General features: G+C 41.3%; 3 protein-coding genes across 5 annotated transcripts; all 3 read left to right on the top strand.

Annotated features, from left to right (window-relative positions):
• Positions 1 to 390: 390 nt before the first annotated feature.
• Positions 391 to 6,504, top strand: LOC147060716 (cilia- and flagella-associated protein 100-like). Of its 3 annotated transcripts, XM_085906080.1 has the most exons (17): positions 424 to 481; positions 566 to 625; positions 1,693 to 1,810; positions 1,882 to 1,953; positions 2,032 to 2,141; positions 2,212 to 2,434; positions 2,508 to 2,572; positions 3,522 to 3,685; positions 3,788 to 3,868; positions 3,951 to 4,126; positions 4,193 to 4,250; positions 4,352 to 4,391; positions 4,461 to 4,615; positions 4,774 to 4,903; positions 4,995 to 5,197; positions 5,316 to 5,409; positions 5,726 to 6,027. In XM_085906080.1, the coding sequence occupies exons 3-17, from the start codon at positions 1,774 to 1,776 to the stop codon at positions 5,849 to 5,851; spliced, it is 1,734 nt and encodes a 577-aa protein (XP_085762206.1). In that variant the 5' UTR covers positions 424 to 481; positions 566 to 625; positions 1,693 to 1,773; the 3' UTR covers positions 5,852 to 6,027. The 3 variants fall into 3 exon arrangements, with proteins under 3 accessions (XP_085762207.1, XP_085762205.1, XP_085762206.1); XM_085906081.1 differs by lacking the exon at positions 5,726 to 6,027 and adding an exon at positions 6,365 to 6,504 and having other exon boundaries at positions 391 to 625; XM_085906079.1 differs by having other exon boundaries at positions 391 to 625.
• Positions 6,435 to 11,819, top strand: ap1ar (adaptor related protein complex 1 associated regulatory protein). Its single transcript, XM_085906082.1, has 10 exons — positions 6,435 to 6,678; positions 7,473 to 7,521; positions 7,601 to 7,627; positions 7,803 to 7,828; positions 7,913 to 8,009; positions 8,181 to 8,279; positions 8,738 to 8,799; positions 9,268 to 9,338; positions 9,461 to 9,583; positions 10,272 to 11,819. Exons 1-10 carry the CDS (start codon positions 6,452 to 6,454, stop codon positions 10,541 to 10,543), a joined length of 1,053 nt encoding a protein of 350 aa, XP_085762208.1. The 5' UTR covers positions 6,435 to 6,451; the 3' UTR covers positions 10,544 to 11,819.
• An 853-nt stretch (positions 11,820 to 12,672) lies between these two features.
• Positions 12,673 to 20,665, top strand: smad5 (SMAD family member 5). The gene is made up of 7 exons (XM_085906649.1): positions 12,673 to 12,806; positions 15,029 to 15,809; positions 17,145 to 17,444; positions 17,945 to 18,058; positions 18,493 to 18,714; positions 18,787 to 19,043; positions 19,787 to 20,665. The coding sequence occupies exons 2-7, from the start codon at positions 15,407 to 15,409 to the stop codon at positions 19,928 to 19,930; spliced, it is 1,440 nt and encodes a 479-aa protein (XP_085762775.1). The 5' UTR covers positions 12,673 to 12,806; positions 15,029 to 15,406; the 3' UTR covers positions 19,931 to 20,665.
• Positions 20,666 to 20,672: the final 7 nt, after the last annotated feature.

Genomic DNA, 20,672 nt, shown 5'->3' with positions numbered 1-20,672 from the left:
AATCCCCATCTTCATCTTCATCATCTTCCTCCTCCTCCTCCTCCTCCTCACACAGCCCTCAATGCAATCAGGCCAAGTGATGGAATGAATGCCAGTCAACATTTGATGTTCAAATGCTGAACAAGGGGAGAAGCACATTTATTTTAAAAGATTGTCAAATTACTGGAAGAAAAAAATTATAATTTCAAGAAAACTCGTGATTTGGGCCTAGTTTCTATGGCAAAAAAATCAGCCAATAGAATTGTTAGTGTATACATTAAAGGGCAGTGGAAGAAAGAACTGATATTAAAAAAAAGAGCTGTGTGTGATTGTTCCACCCATCCATTTTCTATACCGCTTTATGATGTCAATACCAATGCTTGATTTTTTTAAAAAGAACTCAATATAAGAAATGCTTGCTTCAAATCTTGCTTCAAATGTGAACGTCTCAATTCTTGTCTTCTTACGCAACGTGACCTTTTGAGGGCCAACTCACTCCCCCGTGAGTTTGCGCTATTTTAACCTGGGATTTCCTACAAGGGAGTGTAGTGTGTGGGCTACTTTTTTTTGTTTTGTTTTTTTTCAGCTGAGATGTGCAGGGTCATGTGTGGATGCGGGGGAGTAACAGGACGCTCTTCGGTTCTAAGTATACCCACTCATGCACATTGTTAATCAGAGGACTCTACCAGATCACATCAGGAATATTTTTGATTTTGTCTGAACAAAATTACATATTTTCAAAATACAATTTATAGATGTTATTAATTATTGTGAAAAAAATAGTTGGCGGTGTTTATACAATAAAAATAAATAATTGTATTTCCTCTCGTCTGTGCCAGCTGAATCTGTTCATATGACTTCTTAACGCCATCTAGCGGTTAATTCATTTGATTGCCACACAAAATGAATCTGCTTGATTTTGATTTCAAATGCTTTTTTTGTCCAATAAGAATGACTGCAGAATTAAATTATAAGAATCCTACAGTGTAGTTAACCCGTGAAGACGAGCGGATTGAATTTCAGCAATAAATCCCGACTGCCAGTTGCCATGGCAACAGTACACAGAAGAGGCTCGAAGAGTTCCTTGCTTGTTCTTTATTCACGGTTTTATCGTTATTTTGTCTTGTTGCTAAATTTAATGAATTTCTTGGACATCATCATAGTGCAGTAGGTTGGTTTAAAATGATTGTGAAGCAATATTGCGCAATAGTATTCAACGGAGTGAAGGTTGCGTGTGTGATGTAATGCTAACGTAAATCTACTGGGTAACGTAATTTAAATGCGACCAAGATAACTTTATGGGCATGATTGTCGCTCGATTACTTATTGTTTGCCTTGTCATACATCAGTAAACCTAAAATACATTTATAATATATTCATTTCATACATTCATAATTCTAATAATAATCATGATATTTTTTTCTGTTATATATATATATATATATATATATATATATATATATATATATATATATATATATATATATATATATATATATATATTTTTTTTTTTTTTTATTTTTTTTTTTTTTTTATTTATTTATTTTTTTTTTCCGAGTAAAAAATTTGTAGGAGCTGCATAGGAAAAAAATTACACGATTGCTAACTTTTTTTGTTACAGTATATGCAAGTGACCAAATATCGATGCAGTTTAGTTTCTATACTTGTGCAAACTATCCATTCATCCTTTTTTATTCTGCTTGTCTTCATCAGAACTCAGGTGAGCTGGAGGCACCCTGGCCTGGTCGCCAACCAATAGCAAAATTATAGTCAGTTCAAAATATCACTGGCTACATGCATCAAACCACATTAGACATGGTGCCACATTCCAGTAAGTATTGCGTATAACAGCATAAAGAACAGAAGCTCATTACTGCATTTATTTATTTATTTTATCAACAGCTGAATGTCCGGCAAGTTCCTCAGATAGTTTTGTATCAAAACAGAACGGCGGCGTCAAACCCAGCAAACCAGGTAAAGCAGTGTCCCATGCTTACATACAAAATGAAATTATTGAAAAAAAAACATATTTTCCTCACTGTGTGTCTGTAGATGTTAGAAGGAGAAGCATTAAGAGTGAGACAACTCAGAGTCAATTAAACTCACTAGATGGGAAAAACATTCTTCAACAAAGTTTAGTTGAAAAAGATCATCGACAAATGGTGCGTATCTGTTCGTGTCTGCAAATGTTCTACTCTATTAGTCGCTATATATCATGTCCTCCTTGCTCAGGAGATGCGTTACTTCCTGTCTCTCCCAATTCACGAGAAGACAAATCATGCTACTCAAATGATGGCAAAGCAGAGAAAAGCACTTTTTAAGCAGCTGAAAGAGGAGGAAGAAGAAGAGAAGGAAAAAGAGAAAGGAAAAATGCTGAAGCAAGCCAAGAATAAGCCAACACTCCAAACACAAACAACGGCAAGACGTGGGCTGAAGATTGCTTTGTTGAAACAAAGTAAGTGGAAAACGATTGGAAACGTATCTTCACAACTCACATTTGAATTCATTGTGTCTTTATTTATTTATAGAAAACATCGTGAGAGAATCGAAATATGACATGATCTCCATGGAGCGTCAGAAGGCAGTGTTGGAGGTAAACACCTGCACTCGGACTTTGATAACTCAGAAGAATGGTCATATTTACATTACTAACACTGTGCCACCACTTCTGATTTCTGTCTGTTTTTATCCTTTGCGGGGCTATGGGGTTACCAAGGATATCTCAGGGGATCGGCAAAACAATCGAGAAAATTCTTACAAACGCAATGAATTCTGAAGAAAATGATGGTAAACATTCAGTACATGGTCACTACGGGAGACATGGGGAAATGTGGGGACAAAAAGTTCCAGAAAAAGAAGAAAATGCTTAAAAGTCAATTATCTGGCCTGGCACTTGGAGCGTTTAAGCGTTTTTTCAGCCGGAGGCCAGTGGCCCCGTGGCCCCCCCACTAATTCCTCGACTGTGATTAGATGTCTCGAAAGGTGTTGAATGCCGTTTTCCTGTGGAACGATGCAACTAGAATTTCTTGCTAAGTTTCACACAAGAATAATATTGAGTAAATAATCGGATACCTTTTGTCCAAACACTTCAACAGATATTAAGTGAGATAACTTGTATGGAGTTACATAAACAAACATTGAATAAATATGGGATAACTTATATGCAACTACTTCAACATGTATGTTTTTTCTATAACACTTAACAAAGAAAAAACAGTCCTGATCAACAACATTTTATGAATAAAAGCTACATAGTTGACTTAAAGAGACGGAACATCTTTCGAACTAAACAAAGAAGAAAGGCCTTCTACTCATAACTAGTGAGGGCCTCTTGCAGGCATATACAAGAAGATAAGAAAAGAAGGGAGGTATGTATGATTGGGAGTTAAAAGAAGTTAGACAAAGAGCTTTGTTGAAACAAAGACATGAGGCCCTCGGTCAGGCTTCGCCATCCAATTATTCCAACACGGAAAAAAAAATCAGAAGCGTTTCTATTTTTTAACCCAAGAAACCGCCATCTCTCCACCTCCCCTCTTCCTCAGGTATCACTAATGACAAAGAAGTCGGAGATTTGTAAGATGGACAAGGCCATCGCAAAAAAGGAGAGAGAGCTGAAGGAGTTGGAGAAGATCATTGAGAAGGACAATCACAGCTTTGCAGTGTTAATGAGGGACAATGAGAAGAAGTCTTTGGAGGCCCAAAAAATGTAAAAACATACTCATGGAAAGTATAAGGTTAGCTAGAAATGCAGGATGAAACAAAAATTAATTGCCGTTCTTAAAATCCCCATGGTTGTTTCTGTTGTCAGTTTTGAACAAGAGGTGAAGTCCAAACAGGAGAAAACTGCTGAGATCCAAAAGTTGACTTGTGAAATATCAATGTTAAGAAGGTGCCCCTTTTCTACAAAGAACTCGCTGTGACTATGGTAATCTGAGTATATTGCTTATCTAAACCAAGTCTTCTCATATTAGTGAAGTTGCAAACTATGAAGAAATCCTCAAAGAGTACAAACGATACAAGGACCTTCTCTTCAAATTGTCTCCTCCGGAGTGGCAGGAAGCCCAGAGGGAAAAGCTTCTCAACAAAGTTAAAAAAAACGCAGATGATGAACAGAACAAGGAGATAGACGACACAGACATCAAGCCAGGTAAGAAGTTCTTGACAGGATGCTCTTTTTTTGGCTGTTCTGATTTTTGGATTATTGCACACACAGAACTGGAGAGCAACCTTGCAGGTGCCCGGCCCAAACAGTCCTCTGCAGAGCGCGCCAGGTGTTCACCACACACAGCATTCTACACACCATTACTACCTGAAATAAATATTTGCGATTTTTTTCAAACACCCTTCCTAAATATTTGTCTTCACATTTTAGGGCCACAAAAGTGTCTGAACTAGACATTTCAGAGTATGAGGTCAGTTTTATTGAAATCTACTGCGGCATAGTATTCTTTTCTAACTTATTAAATGTTGCATCCACGTAGGATGACCCAGAGTTGTACTTCACTGATCCTAAGCAACTTATTGAGCTGATGACAGAGCTAACTGAGCAGAACTTGTCCTTGATCAAGAACTCTACAAGAGCTGAGGAAACACTGGAGGAACTCAAACAGTCCATGGAGGAAATCAGGAAGCGGACGTAATTGGCACATGTTTATAAATATGATGATGACAAAAAAAAAGGATTATTTCTCCCGTTTATCAGTTTGAAAAACATTTTTGACTTAATTTACCTTTGACTTGACTTTGACTTACTTTACTTGACCCCTTAAAAGTCTATATTTTGTCCCCTTTAAGAGAAAAAGAGGAGGAACTTCTGACCCAGCAAATAGATGACATGAACAAGCGAATTGAGGAAGAGAAAACGAAAGCTTCAAAGTTGAAAATGAAGGTGAAACTCCACGTATTGCTGAACACACAAGATGAGGTGAGGAAATGGAAAGCAGGTTTCACCACATTTAACCGATGTAAGGACAGATAACATATTTTATTTCATGGATCTGCCCTCTCGATCGCAGGATGATATGATGAGGGTGCTCGGCGAGAAAGTATCAGAGGTGTATAGGTGCTGTGTAGATGACAGGGTGAACAGCCATAGCACCCTGGAGAAGCTGGCCAGCATCGAGAAGCAGATGTCTTCACTGCTGCACTCCATTGAGGACATCCCCAAGGAAAGTTTGGAAACCATGCAAAAGATCAAGGACAGCGAGAGGAGGACCAGGTATGTCTTTACTAACTGTGATCTGCAGCCATGCCTTGACATTGGTAGATGTTACCTTAGAAATCTACGTCAACCTGTTATTGTACTGACTGCACTGTATAACACGTTAAATTTTGAGGCAACGTGAAGAAAAGATGAGATTGCAAAGAGAGAAACAGATAGAAAGAATGAAGAAGTACTTGGAGAGGTCCCTATCTGATGCCAAGAAAACGGTAAGTCATTTCAAGTTTTCCCAAAAGGTTTTCTCTCTCTTTCCCTGATACTTTATATTTAACATGTGCATCCAATGGAATTATTCAACATTACACATACTAAAAGTTGAGAATGTGAGAATGGCAACCCTATATGGACAAAATATTTTCACTAGAATCACAAATTCTGGCTGCTCTGATTTAAATTATATTGGCATTGGGACTCCAACCAGTCAAATTCTTACTTCAGCATATTTCCAGAAGTAGTAGTATCGAGATCATTTTTCTTAAGAATAATATTTGAGTTGAATTTGAGCTCAAGCTATCTCTCTTTCAGAGTGGACGCAAACTTATGCCCAGATGTTTACCCACTGCTCGGAAGGTCAAAGTCAAAAAAGTGGAAAGTGCTCCTACTGATGATGGCTTTAGTGACTACTTCTTTGCAACTTTAGATATTGACTAAAGACACAAAATAAAAACGTGCGATGCCTGATTTGACAGGCAATATACATGATTAAAAATACATGCAGTTTGATCTTGCTGCAGAGTATTGAAGGCACGTCTCATTATTTTTTGTGTGGGGTGGGGGTGCATATGTTTGTGTGAATTTATATTTTTGTGAGTGTGTTCAAGTTTGTCCACATTGATATGGGTATTGGGCCAGCTTTTAGATTGTTTGCGAAATAAATGATGAATATTTTGATTATTAAATAAATATAGTCACAGTGCAAGTCTGTGGGAAAGTTTATTCAGTGTAGGGCAGGTGTACGCTCCTGAAAATTATTAGAACTGCTAAAACGGATATTTAAGGTACTATATGGATGTTTGTGTTTAGAAATTACTGTCAGTTATTATATACACTCAATTTGAGTAGTTAAACGTGGCACAGAGTGAATGAGTCGTCAAGAATTTAAAACTTTAGTGTCCAGTTCAGTCATACCAAATTTCAATGACTGCCTGTTTGTTTGTTTGATAGCCTTGACTCACGCATGCGCAAGTCCATCATTCCATATCAATGCGTATGGATTGTGGCAGGTGACAATCAAGACGATAGGGGGCGATAATGATACTTGCGGTGCTGTCACCGAGGAAGGCAAAGAGGAAGAAGGATGAGGAAGTGCTGCAGCTTCAGCTCGCTGTCTCGCATAGGAGATGCAAATCCTGCCTTGGTGCCAAGTACACGCGAAGCAACGACATCCTTGTAATATTTGAAAATGCCATGGGTAACTGTTGGGCTTTTTGCGTAGGACTCTTCAGAAGAGAGGCTAATAGGATCCAAAGAGGGGGCGGGTAAGTGATACGTGAGCTTGGCTAAGTGAGCTAACTAGCTTGACAGCATCATTAAAATGGGGAACTTGCTTCCTGCTAATAAGGTTAGCTTAAAATGAATGACTTGCGATGTCTTTGTGTGCCTTTTGAGACTCAATTGTTAAAATTCATATATTCTGAAAATGACCCCCATATCAGCGGGATATAAACCTATGCTGTGGCTGTGCCAGCAGAGCACAAAACCCCACCCTTGTGACCATTACTCTTGAGATTACATTGAATAACTACGATGGAATAACTCGCATGTGTTGGATCTTGTATCGGTGTAGTTATTGAATGACTCAATAGAGGCCAAGTGTTAATTCTACCTGTCGTTTTGCTCAAGTTGTTTTTTTTTTTTAAACAGTATTCTTTGCGTGACGTCACGAGCAGACTCTGACTTCACCGAGATACCGGGAACTTCTCCTCCATGTACCGACAATGCATATTCAAATGTAGTAAACAACGATGGACACTAGAAAAGCAAATGAACCTCATGACGCAACGCACCAGTCTAATGTGCTAAATTCAGGAGTAATGAATCCCAATTAACTGTTTAAGTAGCAGGATTTGAGTAAATAATTCCCATCACAGCCCAGCTCCAAACTCGCACTGCCTTGAAGTGATGTGTAACTTCTCCATTTCTGTCATTTGTTGATCTGCTGAACCTGACACAGTCTAGGTGTGTCGGCGACACCTTCAATAAACATCCAAAGACAAACTTGAGCTCATTTGAATTACATTTGTAATTGCTAATAACCTTTGTGTTCGCACAGGTCCAAATACTTTCGCAGTAGCACCACCGGGGAGCATTATACAATCGAGGTACAATTTACACTTTGAGACTCGTCTTGTCTTTACTGTGCATTTTGATCTAATTGTTGTATTTGTTTTAATTTTGCAGTTTGAAAACCTTGTAGAAAGCGATGAGGTAAGTGCAATTGTGCTCTTTGGTTTTGCGCAGGCTTGTACAATGTAAAGGGCGTTCAAATTCAGAGGTCCCACTATTATTGAAACTTTCACTTTTGAATACAAGAAATGCGCCCAAATAGTTCAGTAGTGCAGTGATGAATTCTCAATGAAATGATGTTTGTCTTTTTTGGCAGGAGGAGAGCCCTCAGCCTTGCCCAAGGTATAATACTTCAAATTGCACATTTCAAACACAAAATTTAAACTTGACGCATTGTCTGTCTTCTTTTTCTTGTTTTTAATTCAGACCCATCAGTGAGGATGAGCTGACAAACCTTCGAGAGCATCGATATGCTGACATCTCCAAAAAGCAGGTCCTGATAGACCAGAAGCTTCAAGCGGAGGTAATATTCTTCCTCGTATTCTTTTCATTTCTCGTGGGCCCTCCTTTATTATTGTTTCACGTTTGAGATCTAATTTCGCTTATCCTATCATTTGCTGCATTGTTTTTTTTTTTTCTGTTTGATAATTTTCTGTTGTCTTTATGTTTTGCTTCATTTTGTTATGTCACTCAGTTAGAGGCACAAGAGGAGAGTTTGAGGCTAGAAGAGGAGGCTAGAAATGCTGCCCAGCGGGAGGCCGCCAGGGCGGCACGTGAACGAAAAGGGAAGGAGGTGAGGCGACATTGGGCGCTCCTCCCTTCTGCCAGTTGACTGGACCACTTTTCTTTACTGACTGGCATGCAAGCTCTGTGGCTACTTTTCCATCTTTATGAATATTTGTCAGGATTGTATTGTGCCAGTCCTCATTTGTCTGGTGGCCTTGAGTACGTGCTGCACATTTGGGAAGTACATAATTTTTGAGAATGTCGTTCAAAGTACAGCCACAAAATGGGAAAATTGAACTTCTGGTTCATGTACAGAAGATCTCATTTCTTCTCATTTTATGATGTAAAAATGACTGAAGTAAAGTTGTGAATGAAAGATCACGACTACTGAAATACAATAACGCCTCATTCCACTGCTCTTCTGTTTACACTTCATCTGTTTGTGGAGTCTTGCAACAGTGCCTCGAGTGAATGAATGACAGAATGCTATCTGCGATATTTGAATATATCTGACTTGTTCTGCAGCGCTTGGGCCAGAAGAGGAGGGGGAAAGCAGATGGGTGCGGCAGCGATCCTCTGACGAGAAAGTGAGTCATGTCCCTTCATCGGACAGCCGGATGAAATTGCAGCCGGGTCAGCAGTTTTTGTAAACCTTTCTTGTTGGAGAGAGGTCCTTTTTCATTTTTGTCATTTGACAATAAATGTAAAAAGCGATTCAGAAATGTAGTTGGAAGCAGTATCGCAAATGAATGGCTCGATGGACATTGTCGTAGCTGACAAAATGGAGGACATTACCGGCTATAAACGTCAGCTGAGAACTGATTTCCGCCATGGTACAGCAATGGCGTGAAAACAGGAGTTCAGAACATTTTGCCAGAGGTTCCCTTTAAATATCTTAAAAGTAACAACTTTTTTTTTTTTAATATTCAGTTGAATTCCCATTTAGCCGGTAAAATACACTTATCACCCTTTTGTGTCTGCACCCTACTTTTGTGTGTTTTCATTCCAAAGCTGTGAGGGACTGTTTTTATGATTGTCATCCTGACCTGTTTCAGACAAACCGGGGATGGTTTCGACCCCTCCCTGCAGAATGTCAAAGCCCAGTCTGAGGCTTTCAGAAGCAATCGTGAGTGAACTCAACCTCCCAGTCTTATCTAATTGAAATCCACGCTAACAAGGAACTATGATTTCCTTAACTGTACATAAGAAAAACAAAACAAAAAACGCTTATAATCTCCCCTGTTTTAGGACTTCCCTCCGAAACAAACGTGGTGACGCCTAACACAGAGTGCAGCTGGGATTTCACCACCAAGACACGCTCCACCAATGATGACGCCACTTCACTGGACCTAGAGTGGGAGGATGAGGAGGGTGAGAGTACAATTCTATTGTTTAGTTTGGGGAGCTCAGCTTACTTGTTTCCAGATGATACATTGAAACCATGTCACAAGGTTAGGATGGAGTCATGTAAAATACATACGTGGACATAAATATGTTACTTGCGTAACATATTTATATCCACGTCTTACTCTAATGTTAGACCTTGTGGCTTCCATGCATTAGAGCTGTCATTATTGAATATTTTTACAAGTGATTATTCCATTCATTAATGGAATAATCAGATACAATTTTACTTGTGCTAAAGTGATATTTGAGTTAATTTGGTATTATTTTATGATCAAAAAGAACTAAACAACAGTTAAGCAATATCACTCAAGAAGGATTGAATGTCATTGTTTTCCAAAGTAAAAGCAGTTGCAAATGTCTTATTTTGATTAAACACAAGAAATAAATCACTGCTTTTGTGAATCAGATAATTCTAACTTTTGAGATCGGGAAATCAAAAAATACCTTTAGTTAACATTGGCGCTAAACGATTGTTAAAATACGAGGTGATAAATTTAATAATCGATTGGTTGTCAATTAATTTTGACACTTCTACTACTTATGAAGTTTTAGAATCTAAACCGAGAGAATAAGCATTCATCCCTACGGCAAAGCCACAGTGACTCAGAGCAGAGAGAGGTGAAAATAATGTAAATAGTCATCTTTCTCTCAGGAATCAACCGAGCGCTTCCAGCCTGGGAGAGATCTCGGACAGAAGAGGACATCCTGCGCGCAGCCTTGCGACCCGGCGGAAAGCAAGCGCACAGCGGCCCGACTTCCGCCTCTGAGGACTCAAACGCGTTGGAGTGGGAGAATGATTTTGTGAGTACCCACCCGGAGGACAATGCAGACCCGGAATTTGAGGGTTTTGTCAATCCTGTGATGGACACTCCCTCGGAGGACGCTTCGGACTACAGTCTTGGGTTGGACGGTGAGGACAGATAGTGTCCAGCACAAAATGAGACTTCAACACATTCTCACATACACACGAGCTCACCAGCCCCCCCCCCCCCCCCCCATGCCCCGCCCCATCTCATCAAATAAATATAATTCTAACTTCCTTTTTCAGTGCCTTCATTGCTGATCATTTCTTGTATTGTCGCAAAACAATTGTAATTCTTTACTGTCTAAGGAAAGATCTTATGACCAGTTCACACTGCCCACATAATCAATCTGTTGCCAAACTATTCCAAGGATTGTTACAACTAAGCAACCGTGTATTACTCATTAAGTGCAATACAAAACAAATAATATGCTGCTCATTATACTGAAATGATGCCTGAGAGCTGATTAGAACGTGAGAAAAAAAGAAAGATAAAGAAAATACTGCACACAATTGAAAGTAAACAAGACACTTGGTACTTAAATAAGTACAATGTAAAAAAAAAAAAAAAAAATTTTTTTGCAAAATGAATCATTATTTGCTGCTGCACACAGGAACACAAAAATGTCAAGTCATAAAATCCCACACTTTTTCAGGTTTACTCTCCCATCTTGTAACCAATTGCATGATAGGAAGGAGTGGCTGATTAACTAAACTGTTTTTGACAATCTGCACAATATGTAACATGTATGTTGAGTCTAGAATAGCTTTAAATTGTGTTTAGAACATGTTGGGCTAGGATTGCTATTTAAATAGTAAGTATACGCAAATTATCTCATGTTCCTTACAGAAAAAGTCGATTTTTTGTTTTGTTGGTATTGTTTTTATTGTATATTTGGTCTGTGGCTATCGTACACTGTAGACACTGAAAGCAATATTTCAGGCTGAACAGGACCAAAGACCATGGCTCAAACCGAGATGTGTTGGTGATCAAATGCTGCTCTCCATCATCCATCCTTCAGTTTTCTAGTCATGTATTTTGCAGCATGACACCAGTGTTTCACTTGCAATTATAAGTATAGTCGTTCTCTTTGCTTCTGTTGCTGGAGAATGTAGCCGAGACACACGATGATATGCAGACTCCACATAACAATTCATCATGTTTTATGTATGTTTGTGCCCTTTTAAAGGGAAACTAACATGTTTTGTAATTATTTTGAAATTACAATCACTGGAACGTATTTGCAAACTGGGCCTAAAATGACAAACACTGAGAAATGTCTGAGAATGCACGGGCTCGCTGCATATTGCCTAGCTTTGTTTTATTGACATATTAAAGTTGTTCACCTTTTTTTGTTTACATAGGATGTAAACCTGGAAATAAAACACCCAATTACAGTTGCCTGATTGATTCTTCATCCTTTTAAATACCCCAGATGAACCCCCTTTGAAGGGTGACAACAAAAATCTACGTGCTCCTGTAAATGCACCATTTCATTGTAATGAGCTGTTTATTAAACTCATTTGTGCATACTTGCAATATTATACAGACCACTGAGGCATCCCATTATTTAATATGTTGCTCGGCCTTCACTGTCCGGTTATGGCCACTGCAATCTGTACATAAACTGTAAAATAATTGTAGAGGATTTCAGGAGTACCCAAACTTCCAAATGCCCAGGCAAGCTCTTTGCTGGCCCACATGCGTGAGGAAGAGTGGTCCACTGGTCTGATTAATTGAAATGCAATTAACAGCACGGTCGCCAGTGGCGCTTGGAACAAAGGACAACAATATACAACAAACCACAGAGCCCCAGACAGAGTGGAGCCAGCAACTTACGAGGCGTCCCAGAGCCGCACGCAGCACGACCCGCGGAAGAATTCAGACCTCAGACGCGGAAACCTTGGAGACGCTTCCAAACTATCCAGGATTTTTTTTTTTTTTCGATCATTCCATTAGGATTTATATAGTTTGTGATATTCCACCTTACTACGCAAACGTGACATAATGGTTTAAACTGGTGCGCAATTCATTGCATATTCTCATACAATGTATTTTAGAATGTGGATTTCAGGAAACTGGTGCGTTTTAAATGAAAACAAATATGCACCTCTTATATCATTAAAATAATCAAATCTATGTGAGTTTTTATTATGTGTTGCTGATTGATTTAGACGTCATGTCAATGGAGGGACTAGTTTGTCAGCACAGCGGAGGGATATGTACCCCGCCTCTTCTCTCCTTCAGTAACTTGCGTTCAGAATCTGGAGGGCATGCGAGACTGACGGATAAGGCGGCGGAGAACAGCCGAGAATTCTTCCTTTTAAAAGTTGGATGTCACACATGGGTGCTCTGCAAATTAGATGAAACGCACGTCGGTCAAGGTATGCCACCTGGGTGTGTTTAACGTTCTTGAGGGTATGATGTTAAAGAAGAGTTAAATGGAGTTGCACGATACGCCGAGCTCACCACTTTCTCTGGAAGGACTTAGCTAGGCTAACAGTTAGCATAGCTCAACTCCGCTGGAGTAGTTCAAAAAGTTCACGGAATTGAGGAAGACAAGGAAGATTCACTCGCCCGGGGCTTCTTATGCTTTTATACTTTGCTCCCGTTCACTTTAAACCGCGATGCAATCGCTTAAGGACACGGTGTTATGAGAAGTTTAGAGTTTTTTTAACCAGTTTCTTGGTAAGTTTTGTAATGTTAGCAGAGCTAAGTTAGCAAATAGCTCTCTGCCACTATGTCATCGTTGGCTACCTCTTGTGTGTCCAAACGTAAATCCCAACAAGTGTTTTTTGTTTTTTTCACGTTGCGTTGACTTTTGGGACGATCTAATCACAGCTGTTTGGGATTTGAACGAGGCGAGTTGCGTTTCTCTGAATCCAGTCGCTCTTCCTCTGGGTGGGGGGGGGATCCTTACCAAATCATTCTTCCATATTGTCTCTGTCCAAATCTGTAAATATGGAAGAATTGAGCGAGGCCACAAATGCATGCGGGTCATCATTTCCTAATGAATTCAGTTTTCAGGTTAGAATTTTGCAAGGCTCTAACCTACACTTGCATAAATTAATGACGCTGAAATGAGCACGCAACTCATGTTTTCTAAGAAAATTCCGAAATTGAGATATGACTCGTACTCTGATCGTGTTGACACAAAGAGCCATCAGTGCAAAGAAGTGCTATCAGTTAACATACGATGAGCTTTATCTACAAGGTTGGTCAACTAGATGCAAATTACAGCGTGTAGTTGTGTTAAGACCGGTCACACATCAACGATCCTCATACAGGATGTTTCAGAAGGTTTGAGAATGTACCTATTTCGACATGTAAAGCGTCATAGCTCACCTACAATGTATGAATCAGCTATGACTCACTGATGGGGTTGACGTGAGTCCAATTGACTGAATGTTCGAACAGTAGGGTGAGTGTCGGGAAAAATAAACTTTATGGGCCAGTAATGTCATGTGTATGCCCCCCGACCCCCCCATTGGCGCTTTTCCAACATTTGTGTGTGTGAATGTAGAACAATGAAGCATGGAAGTAAGCGCTGGACAGCTGTGTGCTGTAAGGGAGGGATTGAGGCAGGAAACAGCTTTTGGTGGTTACATCCTTTTCTAGCAGGATGGCTTTTCACAAGCCCCCAGACAGCAGCTGAAGGCTACACGTTGTTGTTTTTTGGGTTGTTGTTGCTTGGACCGCATTACATATCAACATCTCATACAGAGTCTCTTGAATAGAGAACTCAACCCATGTGTGATGCTGGCTGACGATGAAACTGTTGTAATTTCATGATTAATTTCCCTCTTTCTGTACTGGTGAGTGTCTGCAACTGTCACTAATAGACAGCTCATTAACTATACACCTGTATAGTTTAATGATGTTTTTTTCAAGGAGAGGTGGGTGAATACCAATACCAAATATCTATGCCAATTCTGGACCCATCTTAAGATATCGGTAGTCTTGGAGTCTGATGATGGCATTGGTGAATCATCATCTGCTTCATTAAGAAAGGTTCTGGTTAACGTATTCATTGGGTTAAATAAAATTTGATTGGTGAGTACTTTAAGAGTGAATCCTTGTACTAGTATTATCTGAGGGGAATTTTTTTGTTGTTGAACACGCTAATTAAATGAGCCTACCATGGCTAGTTAGTACGTAATGCTCTGCTTTCACAAGCGATCAGCCGTCGGTCCACTTTTCGATCACTTTACCGAACAAACAGTTAGCAAACAAATATGAAAGAAGTACACGTGAGCTGCCGATCGCTAAAATCTATGCCGACTTAATTTTAGCATTGTCATACGACGACAGAGCTTTGTAAGCTCCCGTATCATAAAACTCGAATAAAGTACGATACCTGAGTGTTTTAAGATGCTGGACGGGAAATAGGAAGGCGTCGACAGGTCAGTACTATCACCCAGCGGCATTTTAGATGTACTGTACATTATTGCTTGCGTTGTTGCAGTGCTGGTTCCCAGTATTTGTGCCAAGGCACATATTTACCACCAAACAACAAGTGTGTCACGTGTGTGCATAAATAACAACGATGATGTCATCTCAAAGCACTTTTGAAATGATCAATAAATGTTTCTGGTGTGTTTTCCAGACGCGTGATGGATTAAAAGCGCGTGGCAAGTGAAAAGGAGCTGGATGTTGACCGAAAGCACCAAGCGCTGCTTCAGCCCGTCTGTCGGACAGCAGTCGAGCTCTTCCCTCCGACTGACCGCACCCCTTCCCTCCTTCCATCGGCGGCGGTGACCCGACTCCGGACAGCTTGCTGCAGGGCCCTTCCTGAGCAGCAGCAGCTGCGTCCTGCTCGCTGACTCCTCTCCCTCCCCTCCTTCCTGTGCTTGGTCAGACAAGGCCAGAGCCTCCTCGCTTCCCCCCCATCTCAGCCTCCAAATAACTTAGTGGAAGCACTCAGCGAGGGCCTTGAAAACAACCCTGCAGACCTTCTCCCTGTTGACCTGCCCTCGTTTCCACTATGACTTCCATGTCCAGTCTCTTTTCCTTCACCAGTCCAGCGGTCAAGCGCCTGCTCGGCTGGAAGCAAGGAGATGAGGAGGAGAAGTGGGCCGAAAAGGCAGTGGACGCTCTTGTGAAAAAGCTGAAGAAGAAGAAAGGGGCAATGGAGGACCTGGAAAAAGCCCTGAGCTGCCCCGGACAGCCCAGCAAATGCGTTACCATTCCCAGATCGCTGGACGGCCGGCTGCAGGTTTCGCACCGTAAAGGTCTGCCGCACGTCATATACTGTCGGGTGTGGCGCTGGCCAGACCTGCAGTCCCATCATGAGCTCAAGCCCCTGGAGGTGTGCGAGTATCCCTTTGGCTCCAAACAGAAAGAGGTGTGCATCAACCCGTATCACTACAAGCGAGTGGAGAGTCCCGGTAAGCGCACCTTCATCCCATCCAAATTATATAAAAGGCTTTGAAGATTCATGTATGGTGTCCACGTGTGAAGCATGACACATTTGAAAACATTCCCATTCCCCTCGACGTGCAAATGCACAGAAAGCGAGAAGGGATCCGGCCCGCTCGGCCGCTCCCTCCGTTGCACGGAAAATCGATATGACGAGCTCTTATTAGATGATGTGCCTCGGAGACTCCACAAGGGTGTGGCTTGAGAAAGTGTTTGGAAACGTATGAACATTTCAGACTAAGTGCATAGCGCATCATCATGCTCAGGCTATTGATCAGGAATATATCATTGTATCGAAGTCATTATTTAGAAATGATCCAAATTGCCGCATGGACTTCTTTGTTCACCCGTTGGAATGAGTCACAGCATCTCAGACACTCGAACATCTTTTCTGTTTTTTAATCAATACCTCAGGCCCTTGACACACGTCACGGCATCTCGGTTAGATCAGTAATGCAATACCCGCATTTCATATTTCACAAGCATTTTCCAGAGACTATCTTTCCACATCTTCGTCGAATTAGCGCCCACAGCTGTTAACATATGACATCATAGCTTTGTGTGTGTCTGATCTCATTCTCACCCTCAGAACTGCAGACATGGAAAACTTATAATAATTGGGACATTGCTTGTTTAGATGGGAAGTCCCATGATTGTTCACACCACTCTGTAAAGGAAAATTAGATTACAAAATTATTATTATTTTTTTTACACGGCCGGGGGAAATCACATTATGCTAGCTAATTATGAACACAAGATTCTCTGAAAAAAAAAAAAAAATGTAGCCCTAAAGAAAGAAAACTCCCATTCTCCTCCTCCATGGCGAAACTGGGTCCCGACACAAAGCAGATGCTAGCAGATGCACTTGTCAGAAGGACATCGCAACATAAAAACTCAGTTACGTCGCAGAAGGCCACGAGACAAATTTCATTTTCAATCCCAAAGATACAAAATCAGCAGTGCTGTGTATTGCATCGCCAAAATTGAAAACTTGCCTTGGTGTGCAATTTTGGAGGGTGATCAAAGAGAGAAGTCAAAAGATTTGGCATATTCCCCTTCCTATTCTTCTGACCAACAATTAGGAAAACTTCAACAATAAAGGATAAATGAGTGTGCAAATAAAGATGAAGGCTTTGTTGTTGTAAAACCAATAAGATTTGGATAAGAATCTCCTTGCATGGTTTGATTTCTTGAATTCATCAAATGAAACCGCTCATCTTTTGATTTCTTGAATTCATCAAATGAAGTCTCTTGTCACATCACTCTCAACTTTCTCGCTCTTCCATGTTCAATCTGCCATCCAGTGCTCCCCCCTGTCTTGGTACCGCGCCACAGCGAGTTCAACCCACAGCACAGCTTGCTCGTCCAGTTCCGCAACCTGACCCACAACGAGCCGCACATGCCCCTGAACGCCACCTTTCCCGAGTCCTTCCAGCAGCCGCACAGCGGGGGCGGTGGCGGAACTGGTGGTGGTGGGGGGGGAGGAGGAGGAGGCTCTTTCCCCATCTCGCCCAACTCTCCGTATCCTCCATCCCCTGCCAGCAGTGGTACTTATCCCAACTCTCCTGCCAGCTCGGGGCCTTCCAGTCCATTCCAGCTCCCAGGTAAATGTATTTATGAGCAATCCAACATGTTTTGTGGAAAACACTTAATGGTATTCTATCCCTACTTGGATTATATTTCAAATGTCTCCAAGTATTTATCCCAATTGAAAGCGCAATCTATCCGTGTCTCTTCCTTCCCATGTGTATCGTTCACAAGCGACTGAAGTTTGTGAACCAAACGAAGATTTTCCTAATTCTTAGACGGGGGCATAATATACAGTGCATCTAAATTTTGCAGTCTTTCCCATTGACTGGTTTATTTTTCTCAGTATAGTGGATGGTTTGTCTCCCAGTTTCAAACGGCTCATATTGCATCTCTGTCGGGAATAGTTGGCATGTGGCTGCTCGGCAGTCCCGGGACTTGTGAAATCTGACACCTTTGTGTGGGACTGATAGTGCGATGATGGTTCAGATCTGGTGTGTGCGCGAGACATTTACCGTTAGCAAGTGGCTCATCCTCACTGACCGCTCTTTGGCTCTTTCTTCCTCACTTGTCTCAGCTGACACCCCACCGCCAGCATACATGCCTCCTGATGAGCAGCTGGGCCAGGAGAGCCAGTCCATGGAAACAAGCAGCAGCAGTAGTTTAGGGCCACAGAATATGGCCAGAGGAGGTAAGCAGAACAGCACCCTGGCCAGCCGGGCTAGTTGACACAATTATACCACAAATAATTCTGCACCTGGATTACCAAGGTAATGCTCAGTCAGTAGCTAGTGAGTGGAGTGCACAAGGTTATTGCTTAAAGCTCATAAAGAAATAAAAGCACAAGCAGTGCACCCACCATGACAGTAACACAGAGGATGAACAAAATATCGAGTATTGATCTGGACTGTTGTTTTCAAGAAGGTTCAATGTTTCTCTAAAATGGCATTGAAACTTCTGATTTGTCCGCTTCTCTATGTTGCAATGTCAAGTAAAATAGCTTTGATCAATGGTCATCGTTGAATAGCGCCATAGCTGTATGGAGGCCCTGTGTGATGTCCAGGGGGAATGTCTATAGTGGGCAGATATCCACGGTGTGCGTGTAACTCGACCGTTTTGTTTCAGACGTGCAGCCCGTGGAGTACGAGGAGCCAAGCCACTGGTGCTCTATCGTCTACTATGAACTCAACAACCGCGTGGGTGAGGCTTACCACGCTTCATCAACCAGCGTGCTAGTGGACGGCTTCACTGATCCGTCAAACAACAAGAACCGCTTCTGCCTCGGGCTGCTGTCCAATGTCAATCGCAACTCCACCATTGAGAACACCCGGCGGCACATTGGCAAAGGTTTGACCAATCGACACGTGACTGGTCAAAGACTTTTGATGACCGCTAACAATCAATGGTGTCTCGCACCAGGTGTTCACCTGTACTACGTTGGCGGCGAGGTGTACGCCGAGTGCCTCAGTGACACCAGCATTTTCGTCCAGAGCCGTAACTGCAACTATCACCACGGCTTCCATCCCACCACTGTCTGCAAGATCCCGAGTGGCTGCAGCCTGAAGATCTTCAACAACCAGGAGTTTGCCCAACTTCTGGCTCAGTCCGTCAACCACGGCTTTGAGGCAGTTTATGAGCTTACCAAAATGTGCACCATCCGGATGAGCTTTGTAAAGGTAGGACTGCCACATGGTTATCGTACGTGGAACCCAAAGTAACTACAGATTGCAGTTTTTAAGCCTCCCAAGAATGATTTGCTTTGATGGCAGTCATAGGATTGGCCAACATTAATAAAAAGTCAAGGTTTCCGGTTGATGTATAAGGGGACAGCGTCATGGTCTGGAGCTTGTCAGTTGTGCTGGTGAACTGAGGACTGCGGACTGTCGCTATTTAATTTCCCCGAATTTGTTAGAAAGCTTGACTGCAATCTTTCCCTATTAAGGTGTGATAAACTTTCACACAATATCACAATTTCCAAATGCAGTTATTGTTACCACAATATTAGTGTATTGTGTTAAGGATGGCCCCTTTAAAAAGAGCGCGTTTGCAACCTTGCGAATATATTTAGTGAGTTCACGGACACTTATTGTGTCTTTCGCTTCTCCAAAAAGAACCCAACATTTTCTGTTATTGTAGTCTTGAGTCTTTTGAAAACCCTGAACTGTGTTCCTACATTATATCATTTTGACCCCGGCTGCATCAGTGGAATTTTTAATTTTATAAATGATAAACATTTGTAGCTTCAGCAATTACACTTCATTTGGGTTGAGAGTTCATTGCTGATGAGTGCAACTAAACCCATCGATCACCAACCGAGATTACCGAACTGTGATTAAGCACACCAAGTATTTCCCTTGCTTGTAAATAAATATCTTGATCGTATGACTGTAATTCTTCTGTCTTTCTGTGATCTGTCCAGGGCTGGGGAGCCGAGTACCACAGACAGGATGTCACCAGTACACCCTGCTGGATCGAGGTGCACCTGCATGGGCCGCTGCAGTGGCTGGACAAGGTCCTGACTCAGATGGGTTCTCCCCTAAACCCAATCTCCTCTGTGTCCTAATAATAGAGCATTTGGATTAGACTCTTTCCCTTTCCCGCCTCACTCTTACTCCTCCCCTTGTGATTTTTTATTTAAGTTGGTCTTAACGACTGAACTGTTTACACTTATTTGGGAAGAGATGTTGGACTGGAATGACAGCAGCCAGATTCAGTTGTTGAAATGTTACCTGGAGAAAGACAAGAATCCCCAACTAGCAATGTTGGCATGGACTGCCATACCTGCATCATTTGACCCATTCTTCATTTTGGATACATGCAATTTTGATCTTTTTCAAGTATTTTTTATTGTATTTCTCTGTATGTTTAGTTCTGAATTGTGGCGCAATTGACAATTAATTCAGAATGTTATGGAACTTTTTTTTTTAATGACGCAATGTCAAGAAATAGATATCGCAATTTAAGACTCAGATATTGCAATCTTTTAGTATGTAATTGTAGAAAGAACACTGAGCTACTGCCTTTGTAATCTGATAGTTTTTGATGTGGGAGATGGACAAGTTCATCATGCCATAAGATAACATCTTGTCAATGTTACATGTGTTGCAGTAGAAATAGTTGCATAAAATCAATTCTGATAATCGACATTTTTGGAGTGACTGCACTGTCCACATTCACTCTTAATATTGTGCACTAAGATTATGTGGAGGCATATATTAAATGTTGCCGTGGGTTACAAGACTTTTTATGTTGAATGACTTCATTAGCTCATTAAATAAACCGGTTATTTGGTTACCAAGTCTTTG

This window comes from Syngnathus leptorhynchus, chromosome 2 (assembly GCF_054491065.1).
Source record: "Syngnathus leptorhynchus isolate UIUO chromosome 2, UIUO_Slep, whole genome shotgun sequence".
In the NCBI taxonomy this organism is placed as follows: domain Eukaryota; kingdom Metazoa; phylum Chordata; class Actinopteri; order Syngnathiformes; family Syngnathidae; genus Syngnathus; species Syngnathus leptorhynchus.
The sequence above is the reverse complement of the archived record's forward strand: the minus strand, read 5'-3'. Positions and strand labels throughout refer to the sequence as shown.